Source organism: Heterocephalus glaber, unplaced genomic scaffold, assembly GCF_053883595.1.
Source record: "Heterocephalus glaber isolate CG9 unplaced genomic scaffold, H.glaber_assembly_v1.0 deba00001773, whole genome shotgun sequence".
Classification (NCBI taxonomy): Eukaryota; Metazoa; Chordata; class Mammalia; order Rodentia; family Bathyergidae; genus Heterocephalus; species Heterocephalus glaber.
In genome coordinates this window covers 3,628,846-3,646,836 of record NW_028258463.1, presented here as the reverse complement: position 1 = coordinate 3,646,836, position 17,991 = coordinate 3,628,846, and the positions used below count along the sequence as shown (strand labels likewise).

The 17,991-nt window shown below is 38.5% G+C and overlaps 1 protein-coding gene across 1 annotated transcript; it reads left to right on the top strand.

The window, feature by feature from the left end:
* The first annotated feature begins 11,068 nt into the window (after positions 1-11,068).
* On the top strand, positions 11,069-13,275 carry Kif2b (kinesin family member 2B). The gene is given in 3 exon segments (XM_013077666.3): positions 11,069-11,553; positions 11,555-12,250; positions 12,252-13,275. Coding segments are annotated over 3 exon segments (2,022 nt in total). The 5' UTR covers positions 11,069-11,157; the 3' UTR covers positions 13,182-13,275.
* Positions 13,276-17,991: the final 4,716 nt, after the last annotated feature.

Genomic DNA, 17,991 nt, shown 5'->3' with positions numbered 1-17,991 from the left:
ATATAAATACCTTAGTGAGAAGTCCAGTGACCCCCCATTAGAAAAATAAAAATGGATCAAGGGGCCCAAATCCACCAAATTCTTTATTTTTGAAGAGAGCTGTATCTTACAACACCACAAATTCACTTCCCAAGTATCTTTTACATGCAGATAGGCATTTGTAGGCATCTATAAAAGCCATGCATTTTCTCAAACAACTTTTAATCATCATTTTCCTTGCAAAGAATTTTCATTAATGACCAAATAAAGCCAAATTCATTTTCAAGAAGCTTTTTTAAGTGGAAATAATTATATAACCTTTGGAATGATATTTAACTGTTTGCAAATTAGAAACATTCTTACTTCGGAGCCAGAGAAGAATTTGGAGATTTAGTTCAACCAATTTTTTTCATTGTTTTTCAGTGATCCTCCTTGCTCAAGGTGCAGTAATCATCAATGGCTACATTGACAAACTTAGGCTTTCTGAGTCTGAGTTCAGTGCTCTTTGTAGGAAACGGTCGTGCCATGTTTCTTCTGCAACATTGGTCTGATAGGAAACAAAGAATAAAAGATAAAATAAGCAAATAAACACAGTATTACAAAATATTATAATAAGCAACATACATGATGCGCGTACTGTGCTTTAGGCATTGCTCTATGCACTTTTCATGAATTTGTACATATTCTTCAACTCTCTCCACCCCCAGCCGTAGCTGCTCTTGGTGTCTTTTGTAAAGAAGGAAACCTGAAGCACAGAGATCTTATTCAAAGCACCTTGTTCAAAGTCACAAAACTTCTGACTTCCCCTCCACCTCTTCCACTCCCCTTGGTCTTCTGGACCCCTTCCAATTTGCAAGAGATCTATTCCCTTGTTTCTTTCCATCCATCCTTTATTTTGCTCATTGTACTTTGCCTTCCTCAAATGAGAGATACCATATATAATATTTAAGCTTGTGAGTCTGATTCCTTTCACTCAACATTACATTTCCCAGGTGCAACCATTTTCATACCAATATCTTGGATATGCCATGTCAAGAACCTGAAAACCGCCATAAATGTAAACCTTATTTTCATAAACATGAACTAAGACTGATTAATAACAACAAGAATGAAACTGGAGAATGGGGATTTAGAGATGGAGGGAAGGAGGTGGGTGCGAGGAGGAAGGAGATTTAAAAATAAAAGAAACAAGCTGTGTTATGCACCTGTACCTACCTATCCCCCAAGGTGAATATAAACTTCATGTACGGCAAACATGTCCTAATAAAAAAACCCCACAAAAGTAGGCAGAAGTGGAGTCAAGATTCAAACCCACCAAGTGACAAAAGTACATATCTGATAAGTCTAAAAAGAGAATAAAGGGAAAGTCCCAGGAAAACCAGTGTGTGAAAGTCCTTGTGTCAGGAAATAGCTAGATACATAAAGAGCTAAAATAAACTAACATGGGGCCGGGGATTTAGCTCAGTGGTTCTGCCGCCTGTCTTACAAGCGCAAGCACCCTAATTTGATCCTTAGTACCAAAAACAAAACAAAACAAAAACCCAAAAACCTGTCACTGTAAAATAAACTAATATGACTAGTATGGCTGACATATAATTTTCTAAAGGAGGGCAAGGTGATGTTAGATAACAGAAGGAAGGCTGGCAAAGTGTAAATTATGGAGGGTCTTGATGCCATCAAGAAAAGGTTGAGGTTTTAAGCAATGAAATGGAAAGCATTGACGATTTTTAAAGTAAGTTTGCACCATAATCTGAATTATTTTTACTTTCTACTCTGGCTGAAAAAATCAATGTTAGCAGAGGTTTTACAACCACTTTTTAATTAATGAATCCATTTATGTGTTTCCTAAACAAGTGATGACTAAGTGCTGATTTTCATATACACACTTACCTAAAGTATGCTGTACTAGCTATGTCACTTACTCACTGAGCCAAATACAATTACCTTTGAGGCGTGCAGGGATTAAAGGTACTGATCCCCATGGGGTCCAATACTCATGTATCAGTTTTTAGAAAGCTATTTAAGAATTTCATTACAAGTACTTACAGCTTGTTGATTTCTTATTTTAAAAATTCAAGTTGTAAACTTGTATTATAAGGTAAAAAGCAAGTTCTTCAATCTTCCTATGAAATAATTTAACCTTTTAAAATGAAATTTTGAGAAATAATAGGCTTAAAAAATATGCTTGCCATTACCAAAAAGAGACATCTTTAGGTAAAAATAATAAAAACTCCAGGTTACATACACAATGCAGATAATTCTAGTTATGTAGTCATAAAAACAAAAAGCAAGGCCTTAATGTCCTCAGGTCCTGTATTTCGTTCATTTCTTATTGCTAGAATTTCATACTCATTTTTCCTTTTGGATGGTCAGATGATGGTATAGATGACCAGCTGACATTTACCTAGCCTCAGCCTCCAGAGGGGACGAATTCCCAGCTGGTGAATCTTTTGTTTTTGTCTCTTTGCCATCTTGTGCTGTAGGGTTTTCTGAACATTTGTGGTGGGTAACAACATTTGTGATGGTGCAAACAATGAGGCAACTTCTGACCTCCCATCTTATCTCCTTGATTTTTTTCCCCCTCTTCATAGCCACTTTCTCTAGGTCACCTTTGGGGAAGAGGGAACCTATAAAATCCCAACATTTTACCTCAGTATCTATTCTGTCTCACTGGCCTTCCTTGTGTAGTAGGTGGGACCAGCAGTAAGCCCAGCAGTGTTGGCCCCAACCTTCAGGAATGCTTTCTGATTCCTGTTCTTTTCTCCAGTCTGACTTTTCTGTTGATAGTTGTATGGAGGTTTCCTAGTGTCTGTAATGGTTATGATCTGCTTCATATTTACTGGCTTGAACTAGAATTCCATTAGAATCTGTACCATTATTGTTTCTACACCTCTTTCTCCTTCAATAGCATCAAACTCCAGTGTCTACATGCCTTACAATGCAAACGAACTTCCTGGGGTGGTTGTTCCTCATCACAGTCTGGTATGCAGAGACATCTTCCTTGGTACTGGTACAGTAGGAAGCTAGCTAGACAAGAGTGGAGCTGAGAAATGGACAGTGAGCTAAAGGAGGAAGCCCTGTACCTACAGGCAGGCACTGATCTAAGTGTCCTGAGCTTGCAGTCTCAAAGGTTTCTAAAAAGTCTCAAAGCTTCCTAAAATGAGATCTTTTCAAGTTTTTCATAATCACCCCTTTATGATCCAGGGGCCTGCGCATGCACACCCCGAGGATCCAAGCCCCAAACTGACTGACTTTTATCATCTTGGGCCTCATTTATATACATTTGTAGTTTTGCCACTACCCTCATGGGCCTTGGCTACTATTGCCTATTATTATTAAGAACATGTTAGTTCAAAATCCTCATTTCAGTCTGAAGGTAGAGTCTCCCAGTTGATTGGAACAAAAGCCCATTAGTTACCATCTTCACCATTTCCCAAAATCTAAGAAAAATAAAAAATAAAAATGACAATCCACTCCTGTCCCAGGGGCAGTTTCCACTTCTAGGCTTGGATCTCTTCCCTGGATATTATCCTCTCCAATAAAAGTTAGACTTGCTTAAGAATGTCTTCCGCTTGGCATATAATAAAGAGCATGCTAAGACTCTGAGCTGCTTCTTTGGACCTCTTTGCAGATCTTCTCTTGAAGAATCTAAGATCTGAGACTGTCACACAATTCAGATAATTCCCCAGTCCAGTCCAATCCCAAATTCCAGTAAGAGTATCATGGTTGTCCTTGAAAACATAACTGTTTCTTATGCTGGACCATTGTACTGGTCTATAAACCTTCCTTGCATTAACCTTGTCCTGCTAGAAGACCAGCAGCCAAGGCTGGTGCAGCTTGGTGGGTTTGTGCTGAGTCTTGGCCTCCTTGCTTTGGTTCACTGATGGTGACTGGAGCCAGCTGGGCAGAGGTGACTCCTCCTGTAGTGGGATGATAACAAGGCCAGTAACTGTGGCAATGGCAGTGGGACCATTCAGCACTCTCTGGGGTTCTCACTCTATTCCTAGTTGACCTCTGAGGTAACTTTTGACTCTCTAAAACTTCAATATCTAATAGCTGACTGTTTTAAGGAAGACTTACTGATTACCATAAGCAGTCACTCGGCATACATTTTGAATGTTACATGTGTTACATACCATGAAAAGTAGGCAACAACCTCAAGGGATCACTTTTTACTGCCATATGTAATTTACTGGAGAAAGGAACCATTCATGTGGAGATGATTAGCATCCCGTAGTTTTAAGGAATACAACAGTTCAGCTCACTATAGTAGCACTAGGAAGTGACTATGAAACTACTAGAGTAAGTCTGTGTGTACTACATTTAATTTATGCAGTTTTGATTTAATACCACATCTTTAAATTTCTCTCAACTGCCAACAATGCCACCTATGGTCTGTAAGCTCTGGAATATTTTAACTTTTTATAATATTATAAAATATATTTGTGTAGATTTTATGACAATGAATAATAAAATATACTATGATCTAGGTTACATGTTTCTACTGTAAATTTTAAAAAATTTGTCACAGATATAAACAAAAGTGTAAAAGAATTTTCATATAAATAGGCAAGATTAGTTCAAATTCATGTTATGCAAGGGTCAACTAAGATAGATAATAGATAGACAGATTTTTTTCACTAATAATAAATGGGTATATCTGGAGGTTTTCTCAATATTTCTGAATCCTAGAAGACTGTAGAACAACAGATGCATGTAATTAAAATATATAATAGTCAACTGGTTATCTCATTAAATCAACCAACTATGCAACAGAATTTATTTCCTCTAGAATCAGATGATTATCATGGCATCATGTCTTGTTCCTCAGAATTGTGGGCTGCTTGTTTCATATTTCCAAGTAAGAATATAAAAATTGTTACAAAATGGTAAAGCTCTTACTCTGCCAAGCAGATATCAGGCTCTTACAATGATAAATACTATTTATAGCATCTCCTATAGAGACCATACTGAGACATATTACAGGGAAGGGTTTTCAGTCTTTGTCAAACTTTCATCTCACACACTTAGAAAATAGTCAAGAGCAACCAAACAAAGATAGGTAGTTTGAAATATATATTTACCTGATGTTATCCAACAATTCAATTTAATAAATATATATTAAATATATACTATGTACAACAGGCTTTTCTAAAACACCATAGGAGATGTACAAATAAATGATACGCTCTTATGCTCACAAATTTCTTTTAATGGTATGAGGCCTTGCTATCATACAACTTTACTTCATGTTGTTAAACAGTAATACCAAAGATTATACAGTATTTGTAGCAAACCTTCTGTAGAAACCTAAAGTCATTTTCTCAGTAAAAGTGCGTTCTGTCTCATTTGTTGAAGCAGGTGTGTCTTCAAAAATTCGAAATACTAAAAAAAGAAATTTCAATGCCCACAGGAGTATCAGAGAATCATCTTTTTATTCACAGAACCACAGGATCATAAAATCTCTGTGTAGAAAGAGACCTAGAGGGCAACAAGTCCAATACTTTCCAGCTTCATACTAACATAAAAATCACCTGGGATGCTTTTAGTAACATAGATTCTCAGGCTCTGGCCCCTAGAGATTGATTCAGCTGGCCTGAGTGGAATCAGGTCATCAGTACTCTGTAAAATCTTCCCAGGTGGTTCTGTTACTCAGCCAGGTAGAAGAACACAAATTTAGCTCAACTCCTGGTTTTATTATGTAAATATGTCTGCACTACTTTTCCCAGCAAGGGGTCATTTAGTTTGTACTTTATTGGAATAGGACTCTGACCCTTAGCTGTAGTTATTAGAACATACTTATATATCTTTGTCTATCTGTATGTCTGTATATGTGTGTATATGTAGAGTTACGTTAATATATGTCTTTTGAAAGGATGCTATTTATGTGTATATATAGTTATCTGTTAATATCTATTTCCAAAAGTGATTCTTTAAGCTTTTTGAGAACAGAAGATAAAGCTGTTTTATTTACTAGTATGCAATTCATCCTAGACTTTGGTACTTAGGAGACAGTTATTAAAATTTGTCAAATGTATACTGAATTGAATGAGGTCCTTCTTTGGTTTTCCTGAGGTCTCTCTGAAACGTCCATCTATTGTGTTATTTTTTTACTGTTCTAAGAAACTTCGTAAGTTTGTATGCCAGATAATAGGAATATAAACATGAATAAGATATCTTTCTTCCTGCCCTTGAAACTCCTAATTTTTTACTGCAGAGAAAGATGTGCATATTTCTTTTAATCCAAAGTGATAAACACAAAGTCAAAAACAAGCATCAAAGAAATGTGGGAATGGAATGGAGGGCAAATGCTCTAGCTTGATTTAGGTGGTGAAAAGGAAGCAATGTACAGTACAAGTATCTCCATAAATATTTTCCAAGGAAAATCATAATGAATTGAATCTAGATAGCCTAGCTCTTGAATTCTTGAATGTTTACACTCTCTAAAACAAATTATGCTCCTACACTGTCAGGTAGTCCTTCAAGTATGTATACAAAGGTCTTTCTTTCAATCTTCTTAAGAGCAAATATCCAATCTCCTTCAATTAGTTCTCACATAGAAGTATTATATATCCCTTATTGTATTTCTTCCATATCAGATTAACTTACCCGAATTGTGCAATCTAAAGAAGACTTTTAGAAGGCAATGCATATAGCACATCTTTCAAGTTGAAGAGCAATAGCTGAACTCTAAAGGTCCCTGCTTAGCATAATTCCTGTAGTGTCAGTGTGATTTACAAGCAAACAATATTGGTAATAGAATATAAATAAAACCTAGCCTTTCCCCTCAGCATTTGAAATAAATTTGAACTTTAATAGATGACTAACACAATGGGTTAAAAGTGAGACACTGACAATTTTTGGCTTTAGTATCTTAGCAAACTTTATAGGTGAGTTTCTGCAATTAACGCTCTTGTAGATATCCCCAGGTAAGTAACTCTGTTTAATAAGCTAAAAGAAGATGGCTTGGAGATAATATTGTTGTCATAGAAACAATGCTTGCCTATTAAATTAGTGAGAGAACTGGAGAATTATGGATTTATCTGGGCATATTAAGTATAGTATGTAGGGAAAATGTTGAAATGTCTGAAGATAGAGATATTAGTTATAATGGTAAAACATCATTCTCAATCTAAAAGGCAATATTCACTTGCTTTCTAAAGGCATAAACTTAGTAATGTATCTCTCTACTCTTTAAATAAGAACCTTTTAGCTGGAAATGATTCATTCCATTTCTTCAAAGGGATTTGGGAAAATCTCCTGGATTGCCCTGAAGATCTAAATCAACCTCAGACTGCATCCATGTAATGGAAAAGTACAGACCCCCAAGGTGATCAGACAAGCCCAACAGCTGTTAGATGTCCATTAAAACAGTACTACAAGAGTGTGTATTTGATGGATTTCTCTTGAGATATTTGTATCCAAAATGAGGCTAGAAATCACATTCTCTCCTATAAAGTAACTCTGAGAAGCCCCGAACTGGAATATGCGTGTAATTAATAAATGAAAAACACTAAGCTCATTTCCTGTGCTTACTTCTATCCACATTACCATCTTTTGTGGGGCTAAATCTGATATTTGTTAGGCTTTTAAAAAAATATTGGGGATTTGATATGAAAAGGATTTATCAGGTGCTTGTCAAGCCATGGCCTTTTAGTAGGTACAAAAGGTGTAAATGGTGAGCTCCTTGAGGGTAGGATTCATTTGACACAGGAAATACCACATGGTAATTTCATATATACTTGTACTTGGTTAAATTCAGCCAATTAAATATAGCAGTGGCATCTACTTCTATTTTGGAAAAACCGCTTGTTTTACCAAATGGCTATTCAGGTCATGGCCCAAGGATAATGACTAATTGTATATTGGCCTTCATATTTTTACTAATTTTGTATTTATCCCAAGTGCAAAATTCATAATTTTTTCTTAAATGAACTGGTCCCTCAGAATCAATACCATTAAGTTATGCCAATGATTTCTGAATTCTGAATTTTACATCATAAAGATATACAAAATTTCAACAAATCAAGTTCGAGATTATTAAAATTACAAAATCACCCAAACAACTCTCTATAAACAGATTAGTGTTGAAGTCATTTATGAGCTTGCTTTATTTATTTATTTATATTCACTACTGAAAATTAGGCTTCTGTTTTGTCCTGATCAGCCAAGGCCAACCAGTAAGAGATACTATTTCTTTTTAATGGTAGTGGTATTTAAGACTAGGTTTGAAGAGTTCAGAAAAATGAGAGGGAAGAAGCAGACTGTTCTATTTAGAGGACTCAGGCAGGAGTTCTCAGTGTCTCAGGCCCAGCGTTATATGAAGACATGTTAAGTATGAACACTCATTGCCCCATCTTGGACTTACTGATCCACAAACCCTAGGCTGGGAGACCCAATAATGTGTATGTTAGCAAGCCTGTGTAGTGATTTTCATGTACCCTGATATTGAGAATCACCAGATTAAAAATTTGAAAGATAGTAGTGTATTTGGAAGACTTTAATTTCTTTATCCTCGCTCAACTTTATACCAAGTATAGTAAAAGTTGAGGATGAAGAGGTAGGTAAGATGTTAATGTGCCTTCATATGAAATTTGTACTGTATCATGATGATGGAAAGCTACTAAAACATTTGTAAACAAGGAATTAATATGGAAGCACCTGATAAAATGACTGTAAGGTCAGTGTGGGAAACACTCTGAGTCAATGTGAGAAACAGCCCAATTGGTTGAGAGATTAAGAGATGTCACAGTAGCAGAAGGCTTCTAGATGCTGGAGAAAGACTAAGTTACAATGGACTAAGTGACCAGACAAAAACCTGATTTAGGTTTTTGAAAACGAGTACCTGTTGAAGCTACTAAAAGTGATTAAAAATACCTTTAAAGTGCCACATTTAGAAAATAACATTTGAGTTTAGTTGAATTTAAATTCCTATGGCTCTCTACAGTTATGGGACTTACAATTCTGTTTGTAAACTAGCTAGTTAGTTGGCTATATGTAAAATTAAACTGTAGGAACAAATGAGGTATCTTGAGGAAATTATATAAGAGAATCAAACAGAAAACCCTTGGGATTTCTTTTTTTAAATGTCCTTTTCTATGGGCATGCTAGACAGAAATAAAGAGTAAAGGAAACAGTAGACTCTGATTTTTGCACAGCCACCCTGAATCTAGTCATTGATTGTCTAGCTACAAAAATCATCTGGTTAGGTGTAAAAAATATAGCTAAGTTGGAAGAGATCTGGTTTGCATAATTTTGAGAGAGACCTAGATTCTTAAAAGATAAATGTTTAAAAGAAGCCTATTAAAAACTCTAAAGCAGCAGTGTTTTAAAGAGTATAATTTAACCTAATGATGAATACAAGGAGTGAGAACATTTACATAATTCCCTTGAAATGACAGCAATAAAAATCTTATTTAAGGCACAACTTTAAATATTGATAATTTGGGCAAATGAAAAATTAATAATCACACAAAGACAATTCCCTAAAGCCCTTTCTTGTCTTTCTATTGGTATTCAAATTTGCCCCCCTTCAGACATTCCCAGAACAGAGCACTGCATATTTGTCAAATGTATCCAACATTGAGCTTTACTAAATTTACCAGAGAAAAACTTAACCTTAAGAAAGCTTATAATATACTTTATGTCCACAGTGACGTTTTGCCTAAGAGAACGCTGTGAGGTCACCATGCTACTGACTTCCTGTATTTTACTTTTGAGCTATAAGTAATTTATAACCAAACTCTCAGTCCAAAAGACAACATAGTATCTAGAGGGATGGGGAAAAAGTGGAACATAAAATGCCACCCACATCTTCATCTTAGTTATCTGAAAGTTGATGCCTTTATATTTAAAAAAAATTTGCAAGTAAATCATCCTATAGAAAATGTTGTAATCTTGACAAAATATATTTTTGTCTGATTTTAGCTGCCTTCCCTCCCCCTCCACTCCACCTGTAACAATGTGGAAGGAACACACATGCACACAAACACATATTTTAAGGTGAGGAGGGCGTAGAAGATGAATTATCTCTTTCCCCCATGTCTCTCCATTGTCTCTAAATTATGGATAATGAGGCCAGAAGTGTAATTACTGAAGGAGTTTGGAACCATAATTACTGAGCTAATCTCAAACATGGCGGTGACTGCATCACAACAAAACTCACTTTATGGCTGTCAGAGCCACTTGGAATGTGATAAGCATCTTGTGTTTGCAAACACAGATGCTGTAGCAAAGGAAGCTCCATATTAGCAAATTACCACAACGACCTGCTACACTCAACTCATTCTGATTTTGTAATGAGAAAGACCATTAAACTAGAAAAACTTTAAATTGTGACTGTTAAAGTTAAACAAGTTTAGGAGGAGATGGAAGAATTCAGAAAGATGGCAGAGTTGAGGCTTCTGCGGGATCCTGTTGAATTTCAAGTTTTGAAGCATAACATCTTGCAAACATCTCTACCATCATCTGTTCCCACTTATCACTGGAGAGCTGAAGTTGAAGGGGACTTCATAGGGGTTCTTAAGCTAAAGCATAGAGCTCTGAGATTACAGATCAAGACTGCACAGGAAAAGGGATATTTCTGAAGCTAGGGCACAAATGTCTGTGGAACACTTTTACTTTTTTAACTTTTACTTTTACTGGTACATGTTTGCAGCACATAATGATTACAGTCGTTATGTGGAGTTGGTATACGAATATAACAAATGCATCTTAATTCCCTTTCACCTGCTTCCCTTCCTCTCCCTCCCTTCTCACGCCCTCCCCCATCTCTGGGCCCCTTCCCTTTTGTAAAAGATGTATCTCCATCTTGCATTTCAGCTTCACTGTTCCCAAAGCTTCTCTGTTCTCTGCCTTTGCTCTTCCACTAGAATCTAGAAGACATCCCGCATCCTCCTCCAGTCAGAGAACAAGCTATGGTCGCTTTCCTTTGCACTCTGCTAACATCCTGGACCTGACTTCTTCTGTCTGTCTTTCACCCCGAAGCCTGGGACTCTGGCTCTGCCGCCTCTCACCCCAACCCTTTGTGACGCGAGTGCCCCCGTCCCCCAGCCCCCGGCGAGCTAGGCCAAACAGCCAGGCACGCACTGCACCTGCCCTCAGGGCTGCGAACGCCTTGGCCTGGCTTGGGTTCCCCAGGACCCTTGGAGGCCAGCCCTGACCCTTCCATCACAGACCATGGCCAGTCAGTCCTGCCGCCCACTCCCCCCACGCCTGTCGCCCCTGAAACCTCTGAAGCCACACTTTGGAGACATCCAGGTGGGAATTTGCTTGGTGATCTAGCCCAGCGACAAGAGGATCCACCTGGCTGTGGTCAGAGAGATCAATAGAGAGAACTCTTCGGTCACAGTACAGTGGGTTGAGAAAGGAGTCAAAAAAGGTAAGATCAACCTGGAGAACATCTTGCTGCTCAATCCAGCTCTGGCCTCTGCTCAACACCCCAAGCTGCCCAAGCCATTGCCTGCTTTGTGTCTAGCACCTTCTTCAGCCATCGGGGACCAGTGCGCAACCCCACAGTGGATTGCTATGGCCCCCCAGAAAAGCGAAACACCCTCAGGGGACAGCCCAGCTGTGGGGAGTCCCCAGCCATCCTTGTTTGATGAGGCAGAGAAAATCTCACTGCCTGCGGGAAATTGAGAAACTGCAGAAGCAGCGAGAGAAGCGCAGGCAGCTGCAGCTGCAGATACGAGCGAGCCCTGCGCTCCACTTGAACATGGGACACCCCAACTTCGAGGTCATGTGCATGATTGAAGAGTGTCGCAGGGCCCTGGACATCAGCAAGATCGCGCCGGTGCCCAGCTTGGAGCCCCCTGAACACTACCGGATCTGCGTTTGCGTGAGGAAGAGGCCTCTCAATGAGCGGGAGACCACCATGAAGGACCTGGACATCATCACTACCCTCTCGGACAGCGTGGTCATGGTGCACGAGTCCAAGCGCAAGCTAGACCTCACTCGCTACCTGCAGAACCAGACCTTCTGTTTCGATCGTGCCTTTGACGACACCGCCTCCAACGAGTTAGTGTACGAGTTCACAGCCCAGCCGCTGGTGGAGTCCATCTTCCGCAAGGGCATGGCCTCCTGCTTTGCCTACAGGCAGACTGGCAGCGGAAAGACATACACCATGGGTGGAGCCTTTTCCGGAAGGGTCCAAGATTGTTCTAAAGGCATCTATGCCCTGGTGGCTCAGGATATCTTTCTTCTGCTCAAAAACCCCACTTATGGGCAACTGGATCTCAAAGTCTATAGGAACTTCTTTGAGCTTTATGGTGGCAAAAGTGTATGATCTGTTGAACTAGAAGAAGAAACTGCAAATCCTTGAGGATGGCAATCAGCAAATCCAAGTGGCTGGGCTGTGGGAGCAAGAGGTGCATTATATGGAGGAAATGATGAACCTTGTGGAACTAGGCAATAGCAGCCGGACCTCTGGACAGACGTGGGTCAACACCCACTCATTCCGGAGCCACACAGTGTTCCAGATCATCCTAAAGTCCAGAGGGAAATTGCATGGCAAATTTTCCCTCATAGATTTGGCTGGGAATGAAAGAGGAGCAGATACAGTCAAGGCCAACCAGAAGAGGCAGCTAGAAGGGGCAGAGATTAATATGAGTCTCCTTGCCCTCAAAGAATGTATCAGGGCGTTGGGTCAGAATAAACCTCACACCCCATTTAGAGGCAACAAACTCAAACAAGTGCTCCGGGATTCCTTCATAGGCCAGAACTCTTCCACGTGCATGATCGCTACTGTCTCACCAGGGATGACCTCTTGTGAAAACACCCTCAACACTTTAAAATATGCAAACAGAGTAAAAGAATTAGCTCCAGAAGTCAGGCACTACCCTTGTTGCCTCTCACGGATTGGACAGGAGGCACCACAGATTTTAGAAAAGCACATGAAGAATTCACAACTGCCCCTTCAGGGGAATGAACTTAGGAAAATACCTTGTATTCAGAGTGATGAGGAAAAACCGAGTGAAGAAATTGCAACATTGTGCACCCCACTAATGAAGAATAGGACTTCTTGGAAGGAATCTAGCCAGTGGTGGGAGAATATCCAGGAGACGGCTGATGGAATTAACTGTGATGTAGAACATTGCATTGCCCACTCATTGTCTGTTTTGGAGCAGAATATTGATGTTCTGAATGAGATCCAAAAGCAACTGAAATTATTACGAGCTGATCTCCAAAAGACCAAAGTAGAATGAAGCCACCAGTAAGAGATCAGGACTGAAAGGATTGAAGATGCTGCAGGTTCTACCCCTCTTTTACAAGAAACTTTGCCCAAATTGTCTAATCATATAGATCCTCCTGGAGACCTCCCAGCATCTTAAAATATGCTGGTTGGAATTATAGTCTTTCTTCTTCTTATTTCTATAGTTTGTTTTTGTTCTGTAGGATGATGATTCTCAATTGGAAACAATACCCACCACACCTCACTCCCCACATACATGCACACTGAACAATTCCCGGTGTCCAGAAACATTTTGATTATGATGCCTAGGGAATGGGAATATTGGTACAAAGTGGTTAGAGAACCACTGATGCTGCGAAACACCCTATATCCAGACAGCCTTCCTCAGTGATTATCTGTGTATGTGTCTGGGTGAAAATATCAATAGTACCAAGGCTGGGAAGCCCTGCTGCCAAAGGAACCAGCTGTGATAAAATGCTACCTTGGCAGCTAGGAAAGCAAAATGCTGTGAATTAAAGGGACCAGAGGAGAAACACACAAAGGAGGTACTCACTGGAGGAAATTTCATGATACCCACTCATGAATTCTCTCAACCTTTTTGTGTAGACACAAACGGTTTCTAAGATCCAGTCCTACTGGGTGCAGAGGGGATGAGTGTGTTGCATTAAACCCATATGGCAGAGCCTAGAGTTGATTTTTTAAAAAAATCTCAGTTAAAATTTCAAAATATTGTACTGTGCACCCTGAGAGTGATTAAAGTCTGTGTATTTGTGTGTGTCTGTGTGTGTGTGTGAGTGTGTGTGTATTTTGCATAAGCAGAGGCTTTGTGGCTATGGCATTTTCAGGTTTTGGTTTTTTTTTTAATCTCACACTCCTTACCACATTTTATCCTCACAGGATTCATTTGAAAGTTGTTCTTGTTTCAAATTGAGGAAGGAAGCAAAAAATAGAAAAGTTCCCAAATAAAGTGGAATGCATCTCATAATCACACAGAGTACTCAAAAAAAAAATGTGAAAAGTCTTAATGCTTTAGGTCAGTTAGATATGAAGAATTTTTACTGATTCCATCATCAAGAAATCCATCCATGACTTTTAATCATGATATGTCAACTGGACTGGATAGAGAATGATGCCTGGGTTTGGAGAAGCAAACTTCTGGGTGTGTCTGGGTCCATCATGGAGTTTGAGCTTGGGGCTCTGTGTTTCCTGGCTCATTCCTCTCTGGCACTTCTCCTGGGCTCTGCTTCACCACCACCATGAAGTGAGCACCTTTTCTCTGGCAAACCTCTGCAATGATGTTTCTGCCTCGCAGCCAGCCAGCCACGGACTGAATCCTTTGAAACTGAGCAAAATTAAACTTCTCCTTTAAATTGTAGTGTCAGGTATTGTGTCACCTGCTAGGAAAAGTTAATACACATCCTTTTAAAAGATTAAAAGAATGCTAACCTGATATGCCAATAGAAGCATAAAAAATAATCTAATCCACATCATAAACTAATAGTCTAATAATCAGCAAGCATATTTTTGAAACAGTGTAACCAATAAGAAAGGATTATTTGGCTGCATCAATTCCAAACTCATTTTTAAAGAATTAAACTGAAATGATTTGCAAAGAATGTGCATGGTTGATTGGGGAAATTTGGAGACACATAGCTGATAGTCTTCATATCTTATTCCTACATTTTTCAGCTTATTGTTTAACATTTTGCACACTGTTTAAAATCTTTGCCTCTACAAAAACACCATCATCACTGAGAAAAACTGACATATAACTGATAGGTCTCCCACCACCTCAGCAGCTATTATGTATAGTAGCTGCCCTCTTCCTATGGTGCCTTGCCCCCTCCCCTGTGTGACATCATGCCAAGATGGTTGCTCCCACCAAAGAACAAACCCTTCTTCCCAGCATGCCCCTGTTCCCACCTAGACAGTAACCTAATACTCGCTCACCTCCTACCACCTAGTGACATCACCGGCTCCTCCATTCCCTAGTCACTACCTCACTCAACCCCGCCTCAGCCCCTACAAGCCCCACCCCAGTCTCTATAAAAGACTCTCCCTGCCCCAGCCATATTGCTTTTGTCTCTCCTTTGTTCAGAGACAGCCCGGCAGATCTATTCCCCTAATAAAGGCTTGTTGTGGCCTGGTCTGGTCTTGGTCTTCGGCCCTTTTACCTGACAATAACTTGATCATAGAGTAGCAATGACCTATTGGTTTCAAATGGTTAGGATCATCGTGAACATCTGGCCTTAATAATTAATATTTTGATATCTAAATATTTTCCCTTTGTTACTTGATTAAAACAAATTTAACAAAACAGAACTTTGAAAATTAGTTGTTCTTTAAGATAATCTTTTAATAAATATGAGACTTTAAAAATATCTGTGTTTACAATGAAAAAAGAATGAGATTAAGAATCTGATAAGGGTTCCTATACGAGTTTCATTGTATAGATATTTCTGTAATTTTACCCAACTAACAGACCTTCTGAGCTCTTTCTATTACAAAAAAATAAACTGAACAGTGATTGTATCTTCTCCCTCCCTCTCATCTTTCATGGCAATTACAAATGTTACTCTTATCATTGATCTTGTTCTTCTATTTCCACCACCCTGCCACATGTACAAGTCTAGGTAGCCTAGTAAGAGTTTCAGCACTCTGGTATCATTTTTTCAATCTTTTAATTTTCATGAACAGTTTTATTGAAATACAACTTAAAGGGATGTGCACAAACAGCTCTAAAGGTCAGTGTGTGTTTACAAAGGAAATAGAACTATCTGATGACCACATGCATCAAGATATAGAACACTTCAGGTGTGGTGGAGCACTCCTGAAATCCCAGTTCTCTGGCAGGTTGAGGCAGGAGGGTTTGTAGGGTTTGTAGCCCAGTCTGGACTACTTAGTGACTTAGGAACACCGTGTCTTAAATAAAAAATGAAAAGAGGTCTGAGGTGTAGCTGAGTGTGAAGGCCTTGGGTTCAATCCCCAGTACTGGAGAAAACAACCACAACCACAACAATATAACCTGTATCCCAGAATCCTCAATCCTGCCTCAATGCCGTCAAGTATTATTCTGAATAAAATCACCATATGGTGCTCCCCTTTTTAGATGAGTGGAATTACGTACTAGATACATTTGCATCCCTGGCTTCTTTCAAATTTATCTACTCTCTGACTTTCTACATATCTCATTGTATTTCACCACATAAATGCAATGTATACATTTGAGTTCTGATGGATAGAGTTTTTTCTGCTTTAAACAGTTCCTAGCAATGATATCACAGATGTTCTTATTCATGTCTTTTGGTGTACACTTACTTGCCTTTTCATTTAGTGTGGATAGGTGTGAAATCTACTGCTTCATGGCATGTGTATAGTCAATGTAATAGACTGTGCTAAGAAGTTTCTCTCAGGATTTGTACCAACTTTACACTACCATCAGTATTTTGCAAGAATTTCTGATTTTCCATGTTTGCCTACACCTAGTACTGTATTTTTATTATTATTACAAATTTATTTTGTGCGTTTCCACACAGTATTTTGTGTGGAAAGATTTATTGTTGTTTCAATTTTAATTTTCCTGGATAACTAATTGATACAGGGTATGTATAATATGAATAAATAAAAGTAATCAAAACAAGGGAAATATTATAACTCCCAACCTACTAGATATCTGAAACTCGAGATCCTGTTCTTTAAAATTGAAGAATGAATTCTAGGAACAATGGAGGTTAACAGTAAGGAATATTTATTGAGGAAAAGTCAGCTCCTGCCTGAGGGGGACAGGAGTGAACAACAGGAAAGTAGGTTGCCTGAGGTTCTGTATTCCAGGGTGGGGTTATGGAGCAAAGCCACAAGGTGAAGCAGGTACAAAGAGGGACAAACTATAGCCAACTAATAAGATCCAATGGGAAATCACAAGGTAGGAATAAGGTGAGACAAAACCATGATCAACCAATAAGATTACAAGTACAGTTACCCAGATAATATTGCTTAAATGGGGATCAAATGGGGAAACAAATCATGTAGCAAGCCTACATAGAATGAACAAGGAATTACTGGAAAGGAAATGGGCTAGGGAGATTGATGTCTATTTAGAATATCAATCACTGCTATTCACCTCTAGGGGAAATATGTAAATGTGGTATTATTTCTCTTTTTATAATGCTGACCTTCAGTGAATATGTCTCCATTGTCTTTCATATCAACTCCTGGAGGGTTGGCCCTATCCAACTGCCTACAAAACATCTAATAAACTTAGCTGTCTACAATATAATCATATTGAAGATTTTTACCTATGTTTACTGTCTATTTAGATATTCTTCTTTGTGGAAAATATCTGTTCTGGACGTAAGTTCTTTAGATCGCTCTTTTCCTCACTAGTGGTTATTTTGATGATCAGAAATTATATATTTAAGGAAATTGTATTTATCAATATTCTTTAATAGTTACACCCTATTTAAGAAATCTTTGGGTCTGGAGATATAGTTTAGTAGTACAGCACTTACTTATCATATATGAAGCCCTGAGTTCTATCCTCAGCACTACCAAAAGAAAGAAAGAAAAATCTTCATATAACCCAAATCATTAACACATCTTCCTTTGTTATCTTCTAAAATATTAATTTTTCATCAATCTGGACTTGATTTTTGCATACAGTGTGAATTATAGCAGCCACAATTCTTTTGTTTTTAATATACATTTGCAGGTAAATCAGTATCATCTTTGTTAAACAAACTGACCTAAAGATGCTACTCTGCTCATATATGTCCTTTCATCAAAACCACACCTATTTTATTTCATTATAATAAGCTTTGGTATCT